At 38.9% G+C, this 21,405-nt stretch overlaps 2 protein-coding genes across 3 annotated transcripts; both read left to right on the plus strand.

Moving 5' to 3' along the window:
- Nucleotides 1-285: 285 nt before the first annotated feature.
- On the plus strand, nt 286-3,983 carry LOC121905307 (chemokine-like receptor 1). Of its 2 annotated transcripts, none has more exons than XM_042423485.1 (2): nt 286-325; nt 1,031-3,983. In XM_042423485.1, exon 2 carries the CDS (start codon nt 1,042-1,044, stop codon nt 2,146-2,148), a length of 1,107 nt encoding a protein of 368 aa, XP_042279419.1. In that variant the 5' UTR covers nt 286-325; nt 1,031-1,041; the 3' UTR covers nt 2,149-3,983. The 2 variants fall into 2 exon arrangements, with proteins under 2 accessions (XP_042279419.1, XP_042279420.1); XM_042423486.1 differs by lacking the exon at nt 286-325 and adding an exon at nt 828-854.
- A 12,424-nt stretch (nt 3,984-16,407) lies between these two features.
- si:dkeyp-84f3.5 (uncharacterized protein LOC334144 homolog) lies at nt 16,408-18,944 on the plus strand (the record flags this gene model as incomplete). The annotated part of the gene is made up of 1 exon (XM_042423701.1): nt 16,408-18,944. A coding segment is annotated over one exon (1,926 nt), but the record flags the coding sequence as incomplete, so codon positions are not given.
- Between the last annotated feature and the right edge of the window lie 2,461 nt (nt 18,945-21,405).

The following is a 21,405-nucleotide window of genomic DNA, read 5'->3' on the forward strand; positions in this document are numbered from 1 at the left end:
ATTAGTCAATGCAACAGCTTGCTGTAGCAGCCTGAAGGACTCTTTATACATCCATGGAAGGACTGGTAAAGACTGTTGTTAAGTTAATGGGAGAAATTATCAGCGCAGCAGCAGCAGGACGCTGCCGGGAGGCTGGAGAGAGAAGCAACCGGAGAAACAACCAGGAAAGTTAGCTTGTTTGTCATTGTTGCTAATGATATCAGACTGGTTAAGTAGCAGCCATAAAGTTCTGTTAACTAACATACAAGATGACCAACAGTCACAAATGGACGTTATGACATGAATACTTCATCTCCATGAAAGAAAGAAGAAGACATCAGATAACGTGAGTCAGATACAGCTTCTCTCTGTGTCTTGTTGCAGTTACAGTGAGCTGTCTGGACTCACTCATTGTTTTTAATTGAGTGGTTGTTCAGTCACCTGTTGATGTGTGATTAGTGAATGAGTGCAGGAGGTCTGGCTGCTTGCCTCTAACAGTTTCTTTAGTTCGTTTTTAGGCTGAGTCGTATATTGAGTAATAAGCTTAAAGTAATTAGAATAAGTGTAATAGTGTTAACTAGTGGTGTAACGGATTGTAGTTGATCCGTGATCCATACGGATCGCCCCCCACAGTTCGGCAGGCATATGAACTGCGGATTAATTGCAAAATTTAATGTCTCATTTGAGACAAAGTTAACAAACTGCTGTAAGTACAAGTCATGGACAGACAGCATGTCACTAACGTTAACATGGATTTCGAAGAGCAACGATCAAACCAGCATCTAACGGGTCCGATGTGACATTATGTTTAGCTGCTGTTTAATGTGCTGCAGCTGAGCAGCTAATTAGCATCTAGCTGCTAACTGACGTTAGCGGTGAGTGTTTGTTATCATCAAGCTTTATATGTATGTATGTATGTATGTATGTATGTGTGTGTGTGTGTGTGTGTGTGTGTGTGTGTGTATATATATATATATATATATATGTGTGTGTGTGTGTTTAGAGAGAGAGAGATAGATTTATTAATTTATTCTTCCTTTTACCATTGCAGATCTCAAGACAATGATGGAGATGACTGCTACACCTTCCTATCACACCAATACAACAGGTGAAGAAATTGGCTCTTCTAATGACAACTATGCTGATCTGAGAAGGTCTCTCAACATCATGTCTGTCGTTATCTACTCCCTGGATTTCGTTCTGGGTGTGCTCGGAAATGGAGTGGTTATCTGGGTGACTGGGTTCAAAATGAAGAAAACAGTGAACACAGTTTGGATCCTCAACCTTGCTGTGGCTGACTTCCTCTTCACAGCTTTCCTTCCTTTTAGAGTGATATACACAGCTCTGGGTTTCCACTGGCCTTTCAGCAAGTTCATGTGCAAACTGGACAACACAGTAAGATTTCTGAACATGTTTGCCAGTGTCTACATTCTGGTAGTGATCAGTGTGGACAGATATGTGTCTGTGGTGTGGCCAGTCTGGGCCCAGAACCACCGCAGTGTACACAAGGCGTCCTATGTGAGTCTGGGTGTCTGGGTGCTGGGTCTGATTCTCAGCCTTCCATACTTCATTTTCAGGGACATTGGGCCATCATCTGATGATGAAACATTCATCAACTGCTACGACAACTATGCCTTTTCTGATGACTACAAAACACTGTCTGTGAATCAGTTACCACTTCTTAATTTTAAGGCCATGACCATCAGTCGCTTCCTCCTGGGTTTTGTTGTTCCCTTCACTGTCATTGTCTCCTGTTATGCTGCGATAATCCATCGTCTCAGGAGGAACCGTACCAGGGCCAGCCACTCAAGTCGCCCCTTTAAGATCATCGCTGCTGTTATCACTGCTTTTTTCCTGTGCTGGGCTCCCTATTACATCATGACTCTAATAGAGTTATGGCATCACATTGATAATAGGTCAAGTGGAGTATTAAAACTTGTCATCACTATCGGGGGCCCTTTAGCCACCAGCCTGGCCTATCTTAACAGTTGCCTGAATCCACTGCTGTATGTCTTCATGGGCCAAGATTTCAAGGATAAAGTTCGCAAATCCATCCTGAATGTATTTGAGACTGCTTTCCGGGAGGAGGTTTCCCGTTTGCACACTGACACAAAGTCAGTGGACACCAGTCCGAGTCTTGACATGTCAATTCTAAATACTCAAGTATAAGGTTGTGACATGAATAAACAAATACTGAAACTGCACATAAGAAAATAACTTTGACATAAATGTAAATGTATATACATCACTAGTCAAAAGTTTGGACACACTTTCTCCACAATATCAAATTCCTTGTTTCGTCTTTTGTTGTCTTTAAAAAAGGACTTAGATTCCCAAATTGAAATGTTGGAACCTGTTGAAGTTTGATTAATGTGAGTTGTATGATTAGATAACTGATTAGGTCAAACACAGTGTACTAGATCTTAACTGCACTTACAGTATTAACAATCTGATTGAAGGGACTGGTGGTAATATTGTACAATAAGGTAGCAGCTTCATAGTTAACTTGGGTTAGGTGTCTATTATTCCTTAACCCCTGTTATGTTGTACCATGAACCATGAATGATTGTTATTGCAATACTCGCTCATCATTATTTTACATTATCAAAAGATTATTTTTGACTCAGCTTGTGCCTGAAATCTCTTTCTCTAGTCTCTGATGCAACACCTCATGATGATTTAAAAAAAAAAAACAAAAAAAAACCTAAGTGTTTGTGTTAGTGACAGGGCCAAGATTAAAGAGGAAATCGTGATTGTGGTTTATCTTTCACTTTTAGATCTGGGGCGCTGTGCTCAAGCTTTCTTTCCTTTTTCACCTCATAATAATTTACTGTAACTACTAAGCTGTCAATCATAAGATATACTTTTTGTTGTTGAACATCTTTTTCATTTTATATTAGACTTTTTTTGTAATATTAATTGACCAGCAGAGGGAACTGTTTTATATAGTTTAGTATAGTCCAGGTCAAAAGGGGTTCTCAGCTAAAGTCAAACTTGTTGATTTACATGATTTGTTTAAATTACCAATTTGCCTCTCTGAAGCATGAACTTCCCTTGTGAGTGTAAATGCCTTTGACAGTTGATTTGAAATTAATTTTAATCATTCATTTCATTTGTTACTGAGTTCGTCTTAACACATACACAGCAAACCTAGTGTTTGCTTGGTCTTGTATTGTAATCTCAGTTTATTTGTCTGTACAGTCATTTTCACAAAGAAAATCACCCTGAAATGTCTATTTCTTGGTGGTGAACTGAGAACGTATATGCCATTGATTTATGTATATTGCCACCATCCATGTGGTAATGCCACAGAAAGTTATTAATCTCAATTTTGACTGCTGCACATGCTTTGACAAACATGTAATTGTGTATTTTTATTTTTTTATTATTACTTTTACTGTAAGGCTAACACATGTCTAATAAATGGTAGTTCCTGTGAGCATATAATGCAGCAGCTGCTTGGTTTACTTGACTTGGTTTGGTCTTTTGTTCAGTTAAGTACCAAGTTAAGTACCAAGCACGATGTACTTCATTATTATTGTAGATTTTCTTCATGATATTCCCTGACCTGCAAAGGAAACAGTTTTACATATTTAAGTAAGATGTGGGCACCTTCACAGTCATTTGTGATAATATATAAATATTTTGGATAGGGTTTTGTGCCAAAATCAGTAATTATCAGTAGCTGTTACATCATTCTGTATTACTATGATCAATTATAAATGCATGGATTGCATCAGTTAGTATAGATATATTTGTAAATATATGATAACCTATTTCTTAAACACATTTTACATTCTTTATACAAGGAGGAAAAACATATGAATTCATTTACATCCTTCCTCATCCTTTCACATGATCATTTAATTATGTATGCAAAGCATTTTCCTCTGTCTTTTAAAAACTTTGATGTTATGATGTTGCTTGACACAATCTTAAACACATATTTGTGGAGAACCTCTCTTGTCAACTAGAATTGTGATTAAATTTATGGGAACGTTTCAGCCAAGGCCACACTGCAGTATACTGTAAATTAATAAGCCTTTATAAAATGTCAGCCTTTCAGGAAAGCTTCGTCTTAAGCCTAATCATATTGTGTTACAGTTACTTTTTTAATTGGTTAGTTTAAATAGTTAATGCATACGTTCGTCTTTCAAGGGTCTCAAAATTAAATAAACATAAAAATTAAACAAAAAGTTATACATTTGGTTTACAGAATGTATTTTTGTTTTTATTTAGTTTTTTTGTTTGTTTGTTCGATAATTTTTGTTTGTTTTTATTTATTAATTATTTATTAATTTGTTAGAAAACGTCGTAAACGTCTGTTGCGTGCGTCATGATGTCATAGCCGTCACCATCATGGTCACCATTTTAAGAAGCTCTGGGAGAGAATAGATAGTCTCGGCCTGCAGCAGTTGACAGTCACCGAGCATACAGCACTAATTCTCGGACGCTGCATGGGAAACAATGTATTTTTCTGTGATGTGCTAAATTCCATGGTAAGTCATGTCTAAGTTCAATGTTCGAGCTAAATGAATGACACTTACACAGATACCCCTTGCTACAAAAACTGTTGGCGTTAGCTAGCAGTAGCTAACATTAGCTATCGCCCGACCACAATATTAGCCCAAAGCGCCCCATTAAGTTGATGCAGTTGGTTTACTGCTGTTATTTACGCCTGATTAAATCTCTTTCAAAGCGTCTATCTCTTAGTTTAATATTTAGGTGTGAAAGTAGGCTAACGTTAACCAGCTGGCTTGCTACAGTAGATGCTGTATCTGTTAGGGACGATTTTAAGTCGCCATCTGGCGGCGTAACGTTACATCTTTTGGAAACACGTGCTGATATTATTTTAAATATACTCTTGCTGTTTTTATTAAAATCGCAGTGGTGGAAGAAGTTATAGTAATGTAAAAATACTCCATTACAAGTAAGAATCCGGCATGAAAAATCCTACTTACGTAAAAGTACATAAGTACGAGTAGTAAAAAAGTATTAAAGTACCGGTTTGGTCCTTCTGTCATGACAACATACGATTATCAGTGTCTAAGCAACATGTTACTGTTGTTGCTGCTGGAGGTGGAGCTAGTTTGAATTTCTCAAATCTGAGGGGTCGTGAAATGACTAATGGGAAAGGAAAGAAGAAGAAAGTTCTCATACACATCTGTTTTCAGTGTTTGGACTTTTTCTCTTATCTTTGATTTTTGGTGAAATATTGGATCATTTGAACATTTATTGAAATGAAATCATGTGAGACGTTTAGAGGTAAAATCACTGTTTGGTGGAGCTGTTAACAACTCATATATATCTGAAATGTGACCTCAAATACACACTGCCTTTTGAAAGATGTCAAAATCCAAAAAGGTTGGAAACCACTGATTTCATCTGTAGCAATGTCTTGTTATGTTATTCATTGTGTTAAATGGAGTTTAAATTGTAGCGGAGTAGAAAGTACAATATTTCTCTCCGAAATGTGGTAGAGTGGAAGTATAAAGTAGCATAACATGGAAATACTAAAGTATTGAGGTAGTACAGATACCTCAAAATTGTACCTAAGTACAGTACTCGGGAGAGAAAAAAATTCCTTTCCTCCACTGGATAGTCGTGAAGATAGACAATCATACAGAAAACCCTGTCAAAGCTTTGTAGATTGAATGTAACACTGCAACAAGGGAGGCATTTTTTTTTTAATTTCTCGTACCTATAGGTTTGTTAATAATATTTAGAGTTTGGTTTGTATCAAGCTGTGCCCTTTTGAAAACATCATAAACTTGTTATTTCTTTTTCTTCAGACACTTCATGGATGAAGGTTTTAGTATACAATGAGTAGTATACATGTTTCCTTCACAATACAGTTTAGGGTATAGGCTACTACAGTAATTCTACATTGAAATTAATAGAGCAATTTAGATGTGTCCGACAGCTGAAAAGAACTGTATTAATAAAATATAATCTGCTTCAGTGCCATTTCTTTAATGGGAAACAATAAAAATTTTGTATAGTGTCCCATTGTGTGTTGTATGATCTGTGGAGAGATCTGCTGCAGCTAGGGCTGGGCAATATGGACAAAATCAAATTTCACAATATTTTTGACTAAATACCTCTATTGATATTGCAACAATATTGTAGGTGTGACTACTGGTGCTTTCACAAAATATTTACACAATCAAATTTTTAATAAATAACCATCACTAATGTGGATGTCATGAGTAAGTGGGTAAAGGCAAATAATAAAACAGCTAGAAACAGTCTGGTACGTTAAGACAGTTACATCACTTTACTGTAATGCAGCCTTTAAAACCAGAAAAAGACAACACTTATGCCATATCACGATATTATGATATCCAAAATCTAAGATGAAATCTAGTCTCAGATCACAATATCAATATAATATCAATATATTGCCCAGTCCTAGTTGCAGCAGGATTTGGCGGAATTTAGACATTTAGTCTCATTATTAAATAGCCTACTGAGGTAAAGATGCACTTTTGGATGAAGCAGCTCCACTCCAAAGGTGTGCTTTAACTGTAAAATATTGCTAAAAAATAGACACAACGTACTGCAAAACAACTGACACCATATCTGACTGCCATATCATTAAAACCGCTGCTTATTTTAGTGCGGTTTGCTGTTCATTTGCTCACAGTAATGAGTGGCTGCTTTCCAGCGTTCATTTATAGAGTGCAGTGGGTCGTTATTGATAGTTGGTAGGGGTGCAACGGATCATAGTTGATCCGTGATCCATACGGATCGCTCCCCACGGTTCGGCATGCATGTGAACCGCGGATTAATTGCAAAATTTAATATCTCATTTAAAATAAAGTAAACAAACTGCTGCGTCGCTCATATGGATTATGAAGAGAAACGACCAAACCAGCATTTAACGGGTCCGTAGTGACATCTGCAGCTATGTTTACACGCAGTTTAATGTGCTTCAGCTGCACAGCTAATTAGCTACGTAGCCGCTTACTGACGTTAGCGGTGCACTTTTCCCTGGTTAATGTTTGTTTGGAGGCTTGTTCAAAAAGCTAAACTGCAGGACAAGACGTGTGTTCATGCTTGTAAGTTATGAAGTTTTGATGATGTGGATACAGGCTGTTGTTTCATTCACTACCATGTTTAAAGGAAGAAGGTATCATGCTTCATATTGCAATTTAATTTAACAATTGAGTTTTGAATATTTTATATATTTTAAGATTTTATTTAAACATTGGACATCTTGAATGTTGTTTTCATTTAAGACCATAGGCAAAAGTTCCATGCTGTAAGTGTTTAACAGAATATATGGAATACAAAGTTTTGTCTTCGTCGTCGTCCCCCTTTTTTTTTCTTTTGCTGATCCGAAAAATGATCCGATCTGTGACTCAAATCCGTGATGCGATCCGAACCGTGAGTTTTGTGATCCGTTGCACCCCTAGTAGCTGGTGGTGCCTGCAAACAGAGTATCAGAAATGGATGAGATTTTACATGGCTGATATGATCTTTCAAAGAAATACTTGGATTGGCCTTGATCCTGCAGTTTAGTTTGGGACATTTCTATGTTGTATGTTTTTACTGTTGCTGCATGTTTGACATGTTGTTGCTTTTCAAATTTCAGGCTATGTAGCATATCTTAAGGCCATTTCATACCTTCCTCATCTGCATGGCCGCGAGGGTCTGTGTGACATCACACTAGTTTGCGACATGACAGAAGTTAGTACTACCAGTCAGCAGGCGAACTAACCGCTGAACAGTGTGTTAACCTGCAGCCCAGCTGTTCGTTTAATACACAGGTGAGCTGCTTAGCAGGACATTAAAACTGCTGTAGATCGGTGCTGTTACCCATTAGCCTCCTGCTAGCAGACTGTGCTCAGTCACGGAGCTGAATTGATATGTGTACTGTAGCACAATAATAACAATCTCTCTGTAAAGGCAGATCATGGAGACATTTTAATCTTTCATGATCTAATATCATATCGCACTTCCTCGCCAGGAGTACGTTGAAAGATCAGTTTTTGACAGCTGCATTGACTTTGCATTTTACTCAGATCTGTAGTGGTGTATCTTTAGCCCTGTTTTGACCAAAAGTTCCAGGTACTTTGGAACCAGAGGAACTAATCTCGGGAACTAAACTTGGAACTAAACGTCCCTGTTATGCAGTCCCGTTTGTGTTTCCACTGCATCTGAGGAACCAGATCGGTCATGCAAATTAGACCCATGAGGAATTAAAAAATGATGGTGGCGCTTGAAATGTATAGCATTTACACATGAGGTAAAAACAACACAGATTTGTCCTGTTCTTTGTAAAGAGGTGGTCAGGAGGTGGAAAACTGAAACTAAGAGCATCTGCCTCCACAGTAAATCATCAGCTGAGTGTATGATGGTTATATATTGCTGCTTTAGGACATAACTGCCATGAAACATTAGAAAACGTTTTATTTTTCACATTCACTGCTTGATAGCTCACTCGACCACCACGTCTCTCTCTCTCTCTCTCTGTCTCTCTCTCTCTCTCTCTTCCACTAATTTTTCTGACATACTGCATTGTGTTGATAATCATGTGATAACCATATTATTTGGCAAGTGAGACACAATTGTAGTCCACTTGATGATTCCACAAGTATTATGCCAAAAGAGCAACATTTAAATGCTGTAGACCAAATCATTTAAAAATTGTTTGACAAAATGTGGCATATGGATATGAAATTAGCTGATGTTGATGAAATATGTAAAAAGCTTTTTATTGCATGCCTCTCCAATCTTATGCATGTTCTTCTGGGCAAATTATAACTCAGTGTTTCCCTTGTATTCATTCAGCAGCAGCGCACCGCTGCTGCAAAATTATGAGCGCCGCTGCTAAAATTTCAGACAATCGTTAACATCAACGAGCTACTAATGATTTTCACTCGTACACTGTGCGAGCATAATAACACCCTACGTTATTGTGGATTTTCTTCAGTCATCCTCCCTCTCTTCATTCTTCAAAGGACATCTACGTGAAAGGTACAAGAGTAGCGTAGCTCCGTTAAGGAATAAGGCAGTGCGTTCGTGTGTGTGTGTGTAAATGTGCGTGTGTAGTTGCAGGAGCGCAGAGGGTGAGCGGCAGAAACATGATGTGAACGCGAGCGGAGCAGAGGAAAAGTTTAGCAGTAAGTTGTCAATCTGGCAGTAAATGTACAGTACAGACTGTGTCAGTTACCAAATGCAGCAGCTCCTCAAGACAAAGAAAATACTCACCTATCAAAGGGGGTTACCCCTGAAGTTAGCAACAATGCGTTAGCTTAACTTGACCAGGCTCACTTAAGGTGGACTGACTTTTAAGGTGGACCAGCAATTCTCATTTTAGTGTCAATCTCAGCCACTCTTTCAGAGAACGGAGAAATGTCTGGCTGATGAGTCTCTGTCTTGAGTTTTTCATATGCCCCCCACATATGACGTATACTGCTATTCTTTGCCAGCGAGAAAGACAGTTAGGCAGCGTTCAGACCAACATTAGTTCTGCATCAAAAAACACCCTTTCATTCATTTCATTCGGGGCAGTACGTTGGTGCAGCAAGAGTGCCAACGCAGAGGGCTTGACAAAACAACGCAGGGTCATTGGGCAAAAAAGTTGAACCGGGGTCAACTTTTGCTGCAACGCGACATCATCTGGCACTGTGCCGCATTGGCCAGTCATGTATAAAAGCGTATGTTCCTGGTGGATTACTTTGCAACGTGAACACAGTATTCAACTATTTACCTCACAGTTGTCGCAACTGAAGATAAAACTGTTGTCGCTGTGAAAACTTTACAGAGTTGTAAAATTATATATGAGTATTACAAACGGCTGTGCAGTGTTTTGGCGTTTGATAAGCCTTTTTAAATGCATAATCTGTAGCTCCAGCTCAACTTCATTGGTACCTTAAATAACACACTAAGGCTGGACGATATGGCAAAAAACATGATTATGGTAATTTTTTCCATATTTATTAATATCACTATTTATCACGATACATATATAATTTGATCATGCTGCCATTTGTATCCTGATAATGACTGAAGCCCGAAGAAACCTGAGGATTCATTAGTTGAACTTAAGTATATAGTTTATCAACATAAAAAATAGAATAACAGAATGTAAACATTTAACTGTGCAAACATGATTTGGTTTAGAATATATTTTATGATAAAAGTATATATTCAATATCATCTAAATGTAAACATTTCACTTTGCAAATTTTTCTGTGCTCAGTTCACGAATCATTAGATTCGCTAGTTTATGAAACAACACTAGCGTTAGTGGCCCATAGCCTTTCGTTGCCACTCTGTTTACTAGCTTCGAGCTTAGCCTAGCTTAGCAATTAGCTTGTGCATTCGCAGTCAAAGCAGCCTTGTTAAAACAATGGCATGTGATGACTGGTCCACAGTTGCAGACAGGATGTCTCAAGAGAAATATGTCCATGAGTCAGAGCTGTTTTTTTTCGGCTGATGTTACTTTAGACGTGACAGGCACTCCAGATAGTCGTGGCCTTGCTAATGATAGCACTAGCATAGCCTTGTTGACTGCAGTGGGGAAATGGGCGTGTACTTTGATGTGCTAGATAAAAACTGCAGACTGACTGGCTGTTGTCACGTTTATTTCTGCTGTGTGATAGGTTGTTAGATCTATCCATATCGAGTAAAAAATGTGCAAAGTATATCATCGTTATTGACGTACATTTTATTGCAATCCTGTATCGAGTTTGTTTTATATCACCCAGCCTTACAACACACCCCCTCCATGTAGTTGTTTTAACACAGGGCTGGTTTGGTCTGAATGCAGCCCGAATGCGTTTTCCATTGTTTTTTGGTGTAATCACTCTGAGCCATGCCAGGAGCACTTGAGTGTTTTTCCATTACACAGCACAGCAAGATAAAAGAAGTTCCTTACCTGTTGGAGGTGTGCTGTTTGCAGAACATGCAGCAAGAGTCTCTTGTCTGCAGCTCTTCATCTAACATCTTTCTGCTTGAAGTGTGCCTCCTAGCATTATTTATAACTGACTCACTGACCAAGAATTGCACTGCTAACAAAGCTCTGCTAATTTAGTTAGAAACACATTTCTTGATAAATGCTTCTAGTTATTTTGTCAGTGGAAAGCTTTTATTATGAAACAGCAGAGGCAGATTTTTTTTTTCATCAGCAGTAACTTAAATTTAATATGGCTGAAAGCGATAAGGAAACCCCAAAATAAGGCAGATATCTAAAGGTACAAAAAGCAATGCAGGAGAGAAATTAAACTTCAAACCACAAAAATTCATTTCGAAGCTCCAAAAGTACTGGGAGCTGAACAGAGAGACTTTTACAAACAGCTTTCTGGGCACAGACACACAAGTAGGGTCTCACAAAACACTGCTTGTTTAAGGGGGGTTGTCACAGGTTGGCCATGGTTGGCCCTGCCAGCGAGCAGGACTGCAGCAGCTCAGCTCACCATGGTTATCCCCTGCTGTGAGGCTGTAGTGGAGACATGTTTCATCACAGGTTGGCTTGGCACAGCTAAAGCACACCAACCAGGGCTGGTGGAAAAACCTCTTAAGTTTTCAGTTTTGCGAGTCCGGGTATTTTGCCAACCAGGATGTCAGACGTTAGTCACTCGCCCTGGTGTACCCAAAACCAATTTCACAAATGCGCACTAATTTTCACTCACACATACCAGTGAAATGCTTGCACTGTAGGCTGTTGTAAAGTAAAGCAGCAATGCTAGAAGTCTGATGTAGAACAAAACACAGTCGAGTTCAGTGATGAAAGGATCAGCTTTATTTTAACCAGTACAGATCTTTTAAAATTTGCCTGGATTAGCCCAGATTCATCTTCCACATTTACTACGGGTAAAAATAAAATGGAGGTATCCTAGCTCTGTCCTGCTTCTAGTACCTGTACCAGTATTGTATAATAAACACAGGTGAGGGGTCAAAATTCCAGCAACATTTGTTGTATAAAGAACAAGTTCACTGTGAGACCAACACAATTAGGCTTGTGGTATGTTTTGCCACCAGGGGTCCCAGATGAATGCCTCAAGCCAAAACATGTTAGTCCTACAATCTGTATACTACAAGTATTGTTGGAGTGTTGACCCCACAATATTATTCCACTTCTCCACGCATCTTGGAATCAGAATCAGTCTGTTTATTAGTCAAGTATGCAAGCATACAAAGAAGGTGTCTTGGTGTTTGCTCCCACAAATGCAACATAAAAGAATAAAATTATAACAAGAGTAAGGTAATAATAATGAAATAAACAAAGTAGTACTAAAATTAAATGAAAGATTTAAAATCTATTTACAGAATGGAATAATAATTGTTTTGATATGGGATGTAAAACTTGAAATGAAATATTGACTGGACATAGGAAATATGGACTGGGCTACGGACCAAGAAGTGTTACAAAGGCAACTCTGAAATACACATTCGGTCGTTTGAATCCATCATAGCCCACTGTGAAATCAATCAGTGCTGCCTGGTACCACAGCAAAATCTAGTCAAGTGTATGATCTGTGTGCAATGAAACAAAAAAATGTCACTGTAAGGGGCTGTAACTGGTGACGCACCTGAGTAACAGTTGTATCATGCTCAGTGTTTTCAGGTCAGCTATGAAATCTGTATCTCCTTCAGAGTTACCAAGGGCCTCCCTCACTAGTGCTCTTCTTGCAAGGATGGTTGCTCTATATTGTTGGCATTGTGTTTATGATTGATCTTACTGTTCTCTGGGGAATATTCAATCAGTGCCCTTGGAATTTTTAGGCCCCCCCCCCCCCCCCCCCCCCCCATCCCCTAGACCAAAGCACTCAACCTAGGTGAAACACTGCTGGTACTACATAGGGCTCTTCTCAGGCACCTCTCGCTATAAGTATCCTTTTCAGGATGGTAGAACAGTCACAGTAATAAACTGGGCTGAGCAACTTAACACCTTGTTTTAGCTTTACCTTTTTTAAGTCTGGAGGATAGAATTATGCGTTTTGCGATGGGGGGGTTGGTAGTTGTACTGAGCCATGAGGAATGGCTAAAGATATGCTGGCATGGCATGAATGATTTTTTTTCGTGGAACAGCACGGCAAGGTTAAAGGAGTTGCTTACCTTGGTGACTTGGAGGTGGTGTTTCATCAAGAGTATTTCGCCTGCAGAAGCTATTCAGCCAACCAGCTCACTCTGTATGTTTTTTTTTTTCAACCTCCTGAGGAAATTGGCCAATTGTTGCATCTCTGTGAAAAGGCAGTGTGACAGTGCCCACTTTCTGCAGTAATTGTTTAGATGCGCAGTGATAAGAAAACGGGAAGAGCTCCAAGTACTAAGCAAATTCTTTTTTCCACATTTCTTCTCCTGCCATTGTCCATGTCCATTGGAGAAACACCCAGATTGCCTCTGTGTCGGCACCAATTAGTGGTGGTTTGCTGTCAGAGAAAAGATGGGGAGGAGCAGGTTCAAAACCTGGATTATGCAGCAGCCGTGACAGATGGAAACATGCTCATAAGCCCTCTTCCCCTTGGGCTGTCTTGTTGGTACTGAACAACCCCAGAACTGTAATCATCAACACACTTTTAACATGGAATTAATGCTATGCTTGCAAAATTGAAGTTGGCAATGTAGCCAAGCTGAGCTCTAAGACTCTTGACTCCACTACAGTTTACTACACAAAGACAAGGCAATATTCACAGCCTTCCCCAATAAAATAAGTCTTGACACCATGACCTGTTTTTTAACTATCAAACTGTGGCAGTAGCTCCCGGACATTAGTCTGAGTCCTCTCACATTGCTGTAATCTGGTATCATTATTACCTATATGAATAATTACAATAGAGCAAATGCTGTACAGCATATCACTAAAACATGCATTTGAAGCAAAAGCTGTAGACTTTCTGTAAAGTCAGTAGTCTCATAAGTCCAAAAGGCATTACTCTTTTTTTCCAAAAGCCTTGCTGACTCTCAGTCAAGGAATGTGCCGATTTAACTTTTTCCCTCTTGAATACGATACCTTAAAGGGATAGTTTGAATTTTTTGAAGTGGGGTTATATGAGGTACTTATCCATAGTGTGTTACCTGCAGTAAATTTGGATCACTTGTGTAAGTGGCCTATACCCAAGCCACTTAATAAGGTCATTACAGGCATGGATACCGATTTGGAGTATTGGATCAGTGTATCCCTTGTGGTAAAGCAAGGTACTATCATCCTGTAAGAGACAGATCAGAATTGGGCCAATAGAATTTTCAAAGACCAGTGAATAAGAAGAGGAGTGAGTGGTGAAACCCTGATATAGGCAACCTCTCTAGTCTTTGGAATTTGTAAGGGACAACATTTTTCTGTTGCTGTTTCAGTTGAAGGGGCAGTCACTGGTGTACTGACGTTAAAAGAGGAAAAGCATGCATACTTGCACTAACATAAGACTAATGGGTTTTCCCCAAATGTCTGCCACAATGGTAAAGCATCGATCAGTATTTTAGGTGGCTGATGAATGGGCAAATTACCACAGATCAAAGAAATTAACATCTCTTCCTTCTGGCTGTTTAAGAAAAAAAAAACACACACACAATGGCACCAAGAATTGTGCTTGTTGCATCTATAAGTTGGAAGTTTCAACATTTGAGATTTGTATGCTGCCAAAAACCCACTAGCCTGTGTATACATAAGCTAGCTAACTTGCAACATCCAAAAAGTAACCTAGACATTTTTCCATTTTATCTTAACTGTGCCTAAATGCATCATTTCAACATACAACAACCTCATACAACAAATTAACTGCATACAAAACAGAATATTATGCTTTACAACATTATGCTGGTATTGTCTTGCTCAATATATATATATGCAGTACCTGCTCATAGCACATCTTGCATGGTCAAACAACTACATCTGGTGGACACGGTGAACAGTCAAACTAATGTCCCTTTCCAGTGAGGCAGGTTAAATCTGTATTGGCTGTCAGTCAGAATGGGTTAATTCGAGGGGTTTAACGGTAAGCACATTCATCCCGAATGGTCACGGTATGAACGTTGCAGTTGGGTGCATGCATTCAAAGAATACGAAGAATACACTCCATGATGCAAACAATTACTGTCAAAATAGTTTAATAATCCACTTAGTCTGACATGTGGAACAAAAATTCTAGAGTGCAATTTCCACCTGGAACGCTTTGGTAGCACACCACTTAGCTATAGCATGCTCACGGGTGTATGCTAGCCAGCTTAGCCAAGGTAGCCTGGTTATCCTGCTTACCCTGGTTACCCTGTAATCTTGCTGCCATCAGATTGACAAACAAGAGACCCATAACACTGACAGAGTGCAGCACTTTTCTTAAAATATGTTCCATTATCTCCACAGTGAAATGATATCACATATCCCTGTCCCCCTCCCCTGTCTGTGGTGGTCACCTTTTGAGTGAAGCAGTTCAGAACAACTATAAACATTTGATTTCTGACATGGTCAGACAGCACATTGTAAGAACCAGTTCTGAGAGAGTAAAATGTAGTTAAAAAGTATGAAAGTAAAAGTTGTGCTTTGGTCCCTCTGACTGATATTTTTTTATTTAACCTTTATTTAGCCAGGAAGTCCCTTGAGATTGAAATTTATTTTCCGAGGGAGACCTGGCCAAGACAGCACACCAGTTACAGTTGAAGTAGAAATAAAACACTACAGATAGGGAATACATGCATCAAACACAAAAGGAAGAGACTACATCCAGCTTAAATAAGGCAGTTGTAATTCTCATTCACATGGAATTTTAACATGGCTTTAAATTTTCCATATATATATTATAATATGTGATATCATTAGATTATTAATACTGAAGCATGTTACTGTTGTAGCCGCTGGAGGTGAAGCTAGTTTCAACTACTGTATGTAGTGTTATACCATAAATCAACATAAAACAGCTAACAGCAGGTGTCTTGACACCTTGCAAGAAACAAAGGTTTTCCTTTTCCACTGCAGCACAACTAAACTGTTTCAGCAATATTTACAGCCAATGAGCCATTGTTGGATGTTTACATTTTTCAAAATAAAAGACCAAAATGTTATTTTCTGCCCTTTTTTTTTCTCTCTGCTGTACCAAAATTGTACCAAACTGTGAACCCAAAGCCAAGGCACATAACGAACCATGAATTTTTTGTACCGTTACCCCAAATCAACACATGCATGAGACCTGGTTTGGGTTATTTGAAATTAATGCAAAGTAACACTGCATAGTTATCTTGCATGTAGTTTTTTAATTTTGTGAAACAAACTTAGGCTTCAGTGGTTTGATTTTTTTTTTTTTTTTTTTATCCCCACAGGTGCTGATACAACGTGGAAAACCTTAGCAGAAGGGTGAACATGCAGCTCATAAGGACATCTTTTTAGAACCAGTCTGTTGAGGAAGGAACAGTGGACATTCATACCGATTCCCACATGGAAACCACTTATGTGGGTGTCAGGATTAAGTTTAACTTTTACTTGCAAATTAAAAAGTGATGCCATCAGCACATGGACAAAATAATTTCATCATGGAAAAGCAGAAGTCAATGAATAGTGTTGCTTCAACACAGTTGGGTGGAGAATCAAGTACCTTTATCTGCACTGAGTGTGGTGATGGGTTCAGTCAGTACTCTAATGTGTTGGCCCACATGGCCATTCATGGACCTTTGGAGTCATTTTCCTTTGATGGCTCATCCAATGGATTTGAAGTCCCTCGAGAATACGTGCTACAAGAAAATGGCACACTGACAGTTGTAAATGGTTTTGCGCAGTCACATTCTTCTGTGAAACCAGTATCTCCTGGTGTCCTGCCATCGCATTTCCCATCCCCTATCAAGCCAGTGTCTCCATCTCTAAGGCCACACTCTTCTCCTTATAGAGATGTCTTCAGGCCAAGGCCATCAGACTTCAACTTGGACAAGTCTCGTCAGGGTCATTACCGTTGTGAAATATGTAGCAGATCATTTAACAGCCTCCAGAGTTTACATCGTCACCAGCAGTATCGAAACACAGAGCGAGGTTACAAGTGTACTTTGTGCTGTAAGATCTTTGAAGGTAGGCAGGAACTTAAGAAACACCTGCAAGACCATGCACATGAACGGTTTCACTGCTGTGGTCATTGTGGTAAGCGATTCCTTAAAGTAGATGCATTGAATGCTCATCAAAAAGAAAATCACCTCTCTCCCAAGGCTACAGCATTGGGTAAATCTGAGAATCAGGAAAGGAAGTTTGAGAAAACATATCCTTGTAGGAAGTGCAAGTTACATTTTTTTTGGATGTCAGATTTTCAGACACATTCAGCGCACCATTGCAAAGGTAAAGAGGCTGATGCTACTTTTGCATCTGAAATCGAAATTGAACTTACCTCTAAGAATATAGATGACACATCGCCAGAAAACTGTCACAGCAATGGTACACCTATCGATGTTAAGAATGGGGATATCTTTATGGATACTAGCAGTGAGATTGATAATGAATACTCTTTCACACCATACAGATGTGGTTTATGTGGGGATCGTTTCCAAAAGTTAACAGCTCTGAAGGAGCATCATCTCACTCATCAAACTCAGGAGGAAATAGATCAGCTTAATCAAGAAGCACAAAGAACAATTAAGCGAAGAATACCACCTAAAGGCAGACGTAGAAGAGGGGGTAATCCAAATGGCAAACTGCATCCTTGCAAGCACTGTCATCGTGTCTTTAATCATTCTAGTAGTCTGTCACGGCACATGAGATACCATAAGGGTACCATGCACACATGTGTATTTTGTGGTAGACATTTTCCTCAGCGCTGTGATGTGAGGAGGCATCTAGCCATGTACCACAAAGCTGAATTGGAAAAGAAACCAGGTTTGAAACACTTATATACAGCTCCCCAAAATGGGCCTGCCCCCAATTCTCTTAATGGTGAGAAAAACAAGAGTTCTGGTGACGAGAAAAACAAGAGCTCATCTGACAATGAACAAACATCACCAGAACAGGATCAAAAGGGGAAACAGTCAGGGAAAGCAGGCCGTGTTAATTATAAGTGTCAGGAATGTGGAAAGAGATTTGGGCTATTGTGTGTCTACCAACGGCACTTGCGCTATCACAAAAAGGAACCAAGTAAGTGCCCCCGGTGTCCAGCTCAATTCAGGAATTCCTCATCCCTTGAGCTTCACCTTCAAAATCACCCAAGCACTGGAGAAGCAGATGATGTGGAACAAACATCTCATGGCACTGGCACCAGTGGGGACCCTATCTTAGGAAAGGGTAATGCAGAGGACATAGAGGATGACTATATGGACCATACTCAAAATGATAAAGGAAATTCTTCAGAGGTTCTTTATGAATGCACCGAGTGCACAGAGACATTCTCATGCTTGGAGACGTTTCTTCAGCACCAGACTTCTCATGGCTCAGAAAACAACGGGTAACTATGTCAGACCCATTGGTCATTGTTATTGCCAAGAATCAAGGTCTCAGGAGTTGAGTGTTTTGACTCCTTTGAATGCAAATATTTGACTGTGTAGATTATGAATGGATGTAAAATTTGCCAAGATTATTTTATGTAACTGCTCTTATACACTTTTTCTTTGGCATGAGGAGAGAAATGTTTATTGGAGAATTTCAGAAGTCTGTGGGGGAAAAGGAAGTAGGCTCGTAAGAATATTAAATGACTTGGAATTAATCTCAAAATTTTAAAAAATGTACACAACTACTACATCTGACATGAATACAACTTATGTCTAAACCTAGTATTCTCCCACAGGCAATGGGTGTAGTTAACTTGAAAGTCGCATTAATTGGCTATAGCAAGATTATAAATTGCTTCTCTTTGTGTTTTTAGAGTACCGTCATCATATTGTTGCATTTTTCATCAAGTTTTACTTGCAAATATATGTGATTGATGTTTTCTTTTTGTCATGTGTATAACATTGTAACATCTGTTTGAAACAATAGCTTTGTCACAGAGTAGAATTTTAACTGTGCCATTAAAATTGTAGAGGAAAAAGCTTTATGTGCAATAAATTTTGTTGTTACTCCCTTTTTGGCTGTGTTTTGGCAGTAGGAAAATCCCATTAACTATACATTTTTGTTCCCTCTACTTGTATTTAAGTGTGTTTCACATTTGTATAAAATTGTAGCATAGTAAGTTAAAGGCAACTGCACAGCCAGTGGAGTCTGGAAAATACCTTGCCACTCTTAAGGCAAAATATCTTCAAGACTTAAACTACAGATAATCCATGACCTTGTTGATTGTCTTCAGGTATTCAACATTGTCCATTATGTATTTTAGTTTCGTACCAAATTTAGTCATTAAAAAACTGCAGAGTATTATCATTATACTGTACCTGATGAGGGAAATGCGGAGGCAAAAAATGCCACAGTCGCCAAATTAATTTCCAGCAAAAGGAAATCGGCGGGACACAAGTGAATTCACTTGTGTCCAGTGGATTCACTGGAGTGTTACTAACTGCTTATCAGTAGACAAATGTATTTTATATTTCAAGGATTCTTGAAAAGGGTATTGTGATTTGGTGGTGCTTGGGTGCAGAAACTACTCCTATGATTGATTCAGTGTTGGTACTTTCAGTCCATATTTGGCAACCCCTAGTGGTAGTATCAAAAGATAGGCCACAGTGCACGCTATCCCCAGTCTGTTATGATACCATATTGTTCAACTAAAATAATGTCCTATAAAAAATAATCAGCTTGCAGAGTTCTTGTCATATAGTGTACCTGATGACATGCAAGCTAGTAATAGTACCTACTGCATAACCATAGTACACCATCTTATCACTCTAGAGTTTGAGCTGTGATCGCTCATATAGAGATTTGTGTGTTCCTATTAAATACAACATGTTCAAGCACTCTTGAATTAATCTTATCGATTAATTTATCTGCAGCTGTGTCTTTTGTAGATGTCATAGGAGGGCTTATAATGGTATGACAGAGTTGGCCTTGCTGCGAGTCTGCCCTTGTGGCAAACCACAGTTGTGTAATCTCCCGATGCCAAGATAACATTTTTCTCAAAGGCTGCAATTATTAAATACATGCCTTTAAAATGTCCATATAAAGTAGATTATTTTCCACTGTATTTTGAAGTTTTAAACCGTGAAGATTTACATGCATATGCACACATTGAAGGTTGCGCAATGTGGCCAACCAGGAAAAGCAAAAAACATATATATATACATATATATAATGGGAGATCAACTTTCATCTGAGTCAATAAATAAGGTGTTATTGTTCCAAGTCACTAAGCTTTTAACAGTGTACTGTGGGACTCTTCAAGGGAAATTTTTGCACTTAATTGCACTGGAACATTGCTGATCCCCCGGGCATTTCACCCTCTATAGAACCAGAGACCAGTTTTAGACACCTCTATCATTGACCAAAGTGTTGGTCATCATGGGTAAATTTGGACCTGTTGGTGGTGCAGAGAGGTGGTTTCCAGAATAATTTTTATGTCAATTTGGGCAGGGGTATTCCAGATATAATGCCAAGACCAAGTTGTTGGGCAGACTAGTCAACAGGCTAACCAACTTCTGGTATTGAGGACAAGGATAAATGGTGAACCCTTGGCACCTAGTATCTTCTTAACTGGACTAACAGTTCTCATCTAAAAAAGGCAATCCACAAATGCAAAATGTGGTTTTCATTTGATTCTCTCCCTGACTGTGGTATAGTTAAGACCAGAAAAAATACTTACTTTAGCATTACTTAGACTTGAAGCTAACTCAATGTTGATATACTGGTTCTATAACTTTTTGAGCAAATGTGCAAAGCAGGGTGATCTTGTGACCGAGTGGGTGTAGATAGTCCTGTTTGGTTGCTATGAGGCAGAGCTTTTGAGCTGGGTTTCAGATAATGGTCCTGTATCATTGTATGCTTATAGTGTGCAGGTGTTGTATTAAAAATATAGGCATGTAAACCTGAAATTCAAATCCCATTGCTTAAGTCAGACTTTTTTGCCCTATGAAAGTAGAAGCATGTGGCTTCATAAGTAGACATGTTTTTGGCATACTATTTGGGTAGTGAGCAATAAATTAGTTATTAAGGCCCTTACCCATGAAACCATGTTTTACCACTACAGGCCTGCAATTGTAATTTGCCAGGTCTTCTGCAAACCTAGATGTACTATCTTTCTGTATGTCTCAAAGAATCCTGTCTCAAACCTGTAATCCTTAGGATACTGTCTAGCAAAAGCAGTCTTGAAACTACGAAGTAAAGTCAAATACAGTGGAACAACTTGATTACCTATATGGTTCCATGTCAGCAACAAATACATAATCTATGTCTGATAACCACTGCCTTCTCTTCCTGGTTGAGAAGCTCACATTACAACACCTACCCTGGTACATGTAATTGGATGGATAAATGGAGAATATAGTTTTATTTGAAGGTATTGAGCATTAACAGTATCTACATCACATTATAAATCCTATGTCTTTGGCATAACCATCTGATTCCTATGGCTACACACACTAAGTGGCCACATGGGT

This window comes from Thunnus maccoyii, chromosome 10, assembly GCF_910596095.1.
Source record: "Thunnus maccoyii chromosome 10, fThuMac1.1, whole genome shotgun sequence".
NCBI classification, from domain to species: Eukaryota; Metazoa; Chordata; class Actinopteri; order Scombriformes; family Scombridae; genus Thunnus; species Thunnus maccoyii.